At 34.8% G+C, this 4,221-nt stretch overlaps 1 protein-coding gene across 7 annotated transcripts in view; it reads right to left on the bottom strand.

Annotated features, from left to right (window-relative positions):
• LOC106870348 (protein retinal degeneration B-like) overlaps positions 1–4,221 on the bottom strand; it is a 139,610-nt gene that overhangs the window by 22,531 nt on the left and 112,858 nt on the right. For all 7 annotated transcript variants that reach the window (XM_052976997.1, XM_052976996.1, XM_052976998.1 and 4 more), the window contains one exon: positions 861–983. In XM_052976997.1, the coding sequence (XP_052832957.1) occupies positions 861–983 (123 nt within the window). The remainder of the gene's footprint in view (positions 1–860; positions 984–4,221) is intronic.

Raw genomic sequence — 4,221 nt, 5'->3', positions numbered from 1 at the left:
TGACAACAGGTGTTGGTGTGTTTACATCCCTGTAACTGAGTGGTTTGGCAAAAAGAAACCGACAGAATAAGTACCAAGCTTTAAAAAAAAGTGCTGGGGTTAATTCATTCAACTAAAAATTCTTCAAAGTGGTGCCCCAGCATGGTCACAGTCTAATGACTGAAAAAAGTAAAAAATAAACAATAATTCCCACCATGATTATTTTCTAATTTTTGGTTGACTTTGCAATCCTGCACTGTAGGCCGTCCATCTTGGAAGGCATTAACTCGGAATAAAAACTTATATAAAGTAGAAGGGATTCTCCAGTTTAGCTCACATCACACAAACGCTCTGGGGTCTGGTAAAATGCAACCAGTGCATTTTGTGAAAAGATTTTTGATAGTAAGGGCATCCAATCATAGCTAACATGCCAGAGTGTTTAAGTGTTATGTGCCAGGGACACATAAAAGGCAAGTGTGCCGATGACACATAAAAGGGTACCTGTGCCAGCCATATGAATGGTTGGTAGTAGGAAGGGCTTCCAGCTGTAGAAACCCTGCAAAAACAGACTGGCACTTTGTGTAGCTCTCTGGTTTACCAGCTTCAGTCAAATTGTCTAGCCCATGACAGCATGGAAAACAGAAATTACATGATGATGACGACGACAATGACGATGATGATGATGTGTATATCTATGTATCTATTTATCTCACTATATCTAAATATGCATGTGTGAGTGTGTATGTGTGTGTGTGTGTGTGTATATGTGTGTGTGGAGAGACAGAGTAATTGTGGCAAATAAATGACTAATGAATAAACATTAGAAGAGAAACATTAAAAACAAAAGAAATTATTGCAGATACAAATGCTACTGAACTTACCTCCATACATCACAATAAAGAGGACATCTGAACATTTCTTCAAATTGCTGTTTACAGGTGTGTTTAGAAGTGGATCAGGTGACCTTATTGTGTACTCTTGTATTTTACGCTCAAATGAAGTTCCTGACAAAACAAAAGCTGAAAATGCATTTCCTAGGAATTTCTTATTTTCTTTTCTTTTTTTTTTTACATTTCATTTATCAAAAAGAAAAAAAAACAAAGAAATAATAATAATAATAATAATAATAATAACAACAACGACAATAATAAAAATGGGAATTTATTTTTATTTTTAAATTTAACATTACTCCATTTTTAATTGTACTTAATTAAATACCATTAGCAATTTAGATGAAATACAAGTGAAAATGTTTGCTCAACCGATCCATTCTGTAATTTAAGCACTCAACCGTTCTACATCTCTTCCCCCCTCTCTCTCTCTCTTATACACACACATACACACACACACTATAATTCAAGAAAAATCTTGAATTCTAACAAATATGCAATCATAGATAAAAGAAAGACTCAGGCTACACTTAATTTAATTAACCTCAGTATATAACTGGTATTTTATCAACCTAACAAAGCAAAGTGCATCATGGCTGTGTGGTTAAGGGATTTGCTTCGTAATATGTGGCCTTGAGTTCAATCCCCCTGTGTGTGGCATCTTCAGCAAGTGCTTCCTACATGTTAGCAGGCCATTCTCAATTCAAGGTGAAGGCCAAAGTATACGCACATGTGTGTGCATGTGTGTTGTGTGTGGTGGAATGGGATCTTTTATCTCCATGTGTTTTTGCATTTACAGAACTTGGGCAGCTCTGATGATTTTACATTAAGCACAAACAAAAAAAAAAATCCAACAACTTGGTGGATTCATGCTATGAAGAAATGGAATAAAATTTCTTACTCGCAAAAGAAAAAGGCAAGAAAAAAAAACAAGCAAGGCCTGGCACCAGAAAAGGGCATCTGGCTGTGAAAAATTGCATCAAAAAATTCTCTCAAAACTCATGCCAGCATTGAAAAATCTGATAAGAGAAAAATCAATGAATAAATGATGAAACAATGAATGAAAGTGATTTGTGCCTGCAGACTATCACTAACACAAATCTACCAACATATGTCACTAAATTTTTGCAGATAGAGAGAGACAAAGATTGATATGATGGAAGTGATGGAAGTTGAAATGGCATAATATCTACATTTGGATCTCTCTCTCTCTCTCATTGTTTTCATATTAAGTCTGTATCTATTGCCCTCCTTTTCTCTCTGTTACTCCCTCATTTATCCCTCACCCAGCATTGTCTCCCAACTATCATTCTTTCTCCCTCTATCTTTCTCCCTCTCTCCTGTCATACTGTCTGTATAGTAAGGCATGACATTGCACAGATTTTACCCAAATTCAAAACCCTATTTATCATCACATTTATTTTTATTGATATCCACCCCATTTACTGCCCCCTATTACTCTTTTATATTCTATATCACTCACCATTGACATCCATCACTTTCTCACCATAACTCTCTCTCACACACACACACAAACTTTCATTAATCCCATTTCCATGATCTTATCTCACTCATACTGCACTCTCTATCCCATTCATGCACATCTTACTTTTGTATTCAATCTCCATACCAACAACCGTCAAATAGCTGTCTATTATTCTATCTGTTGGTCTCTCTCGCTCTCTCTCACATTTATTACTCTATTCAAAGCATGGGCAATCTTTTATGAAAAGCAAGGTGGTGACAAGTGAAAACACTTAAAATAATCTTGTTAGGCTGGTCATTCAAAAAGTCCCATGGGCTACAGATTGCCCATAACTGTTGTACTCCCTATAACCCTCTCAGTCTTATCGTTCTATGTCTCTTCTATTATTCCTCCTCTCTATATATTCCTTCTCTCAGCCACGTTGTTGTTTATATTCAATCTCCTTACAGACAACCCATCATACAATTCTCTTTCTCTTTCTCTCTCTTTCCAAATAGTCTCTCTTATCATCTGTTTGCTCCTATAAACCTTGATGTTTTGAGGTGTTCTACTATCCCCTTATGTTCTAGCTCTCTTCCTACTCAGTGATGTACCAACTGAGCACTAGGAGTGATGAAAATGACTTACCCCTACCCTCAAATAAGTACCGGTTGGACACTGGGGTCAATGTAATTGACTATGCTTTCCCTTTAGAAAAGTACAAGTTCAACCCTGGAGTCAATGTAACTGATTTCTCCTCCCTTAAAAAAATTACAGACCTTGTACCAAAATTTGACACCAGAATGAGATGAGTGGAAACAATGCAGAGATGACAAGATTATGAATGGTGCTAGTAAGAATAAGAAAAAAAAAAATGCATCCAGTACACTAAGTAAAGAAGCTGGTGATAGGAAGGGTCTCCAAAATACAGAAACCATTCCAAATATGGGTCATGTGGGATATGCTCTATGATTTATCGAGGAAGGCAGTAATTCTTAATAAGATCTGTCTTGCACTATGAAAAATCTATCCAACCCACGCCAGCATGAAAAAGTGAAGATAAAGCTTTGATTTATATATATATTATTTGTCAGCAACCAGCCATGGCTTGTAGCTGACAAATTTTTCTGCTCTTAAATGAATTTTATCCTATATATGCTGTTCTATCAGTATTTACGCATTGAAAAATATATCTTTCTACTTATTCTATATAGATTTATATACATACACACACACACACACACACATATATATATATATATAGATAGACAGATAGACAGATAGGTAGATAGATAGATAGATTTATATATATAGAGATTTATATATATATAAAGAGAGAGATTTATATAGACAGATTTATATTATGTATAGATTTATATATATATATATATATATATATATATAAATTTAACAGAATGAGATAAAAAATCCAAGGCTGTGAAAGATTTCAGAATATTTATAAAGAGAAGGTCTTACAGCTGTTTTTGGAATATTTTACATATCCCTTCATCAGGGATGCTGCGAGAAAATGGTTAAGCAATAGTTATTTTAGAGAAAATATGAAATACAGAGTGAAGTGGAGGAAGGAAAATACAAGTGAGACATGTAAGGATATTGTATCCGCAGTTCCATGATTTGAGCAGAATGGTGTATATATAAGTTTCCTGTACCTTGTGTGTGGGTTCCAATGTTGCTTATAATTGGTCATTCCAAGCATAGAGTCTTATAAAAGGTGTTATTCAATGGAGGTTTTTTTTTTGAAATGAAGAGATAGAATGTGTGCTGGCTAGTGGTCAGTCAGGATAAAAAGATAGAAGGAGAGGTGAGGGTGAGACAGAGAGAAAGAAATGAAAGTGTAAAGATATATATATATATATATATATATAT

The sequence above is a fragment of the Octopus bimaculoides genome, chromosome 26 (assembly GCF_001194135.2).
Source record: "Octopus bimaculoides isolate UCB-OBI-ISO-001 chromosome 26, ASM119413v2, whole genome shotgun sequence".
Classification (NCBI taxonomy): Eukaryota; Metazoa; Mollusca; class Cephalopoda; order Octopoda; family Octopodidae; genus Octopus; species Octopus bimaculoides.
Note: the sequence above shows the minus strand (reverse complement) of the source record. Positions and strands in the feature narration are given on the sequence as shown.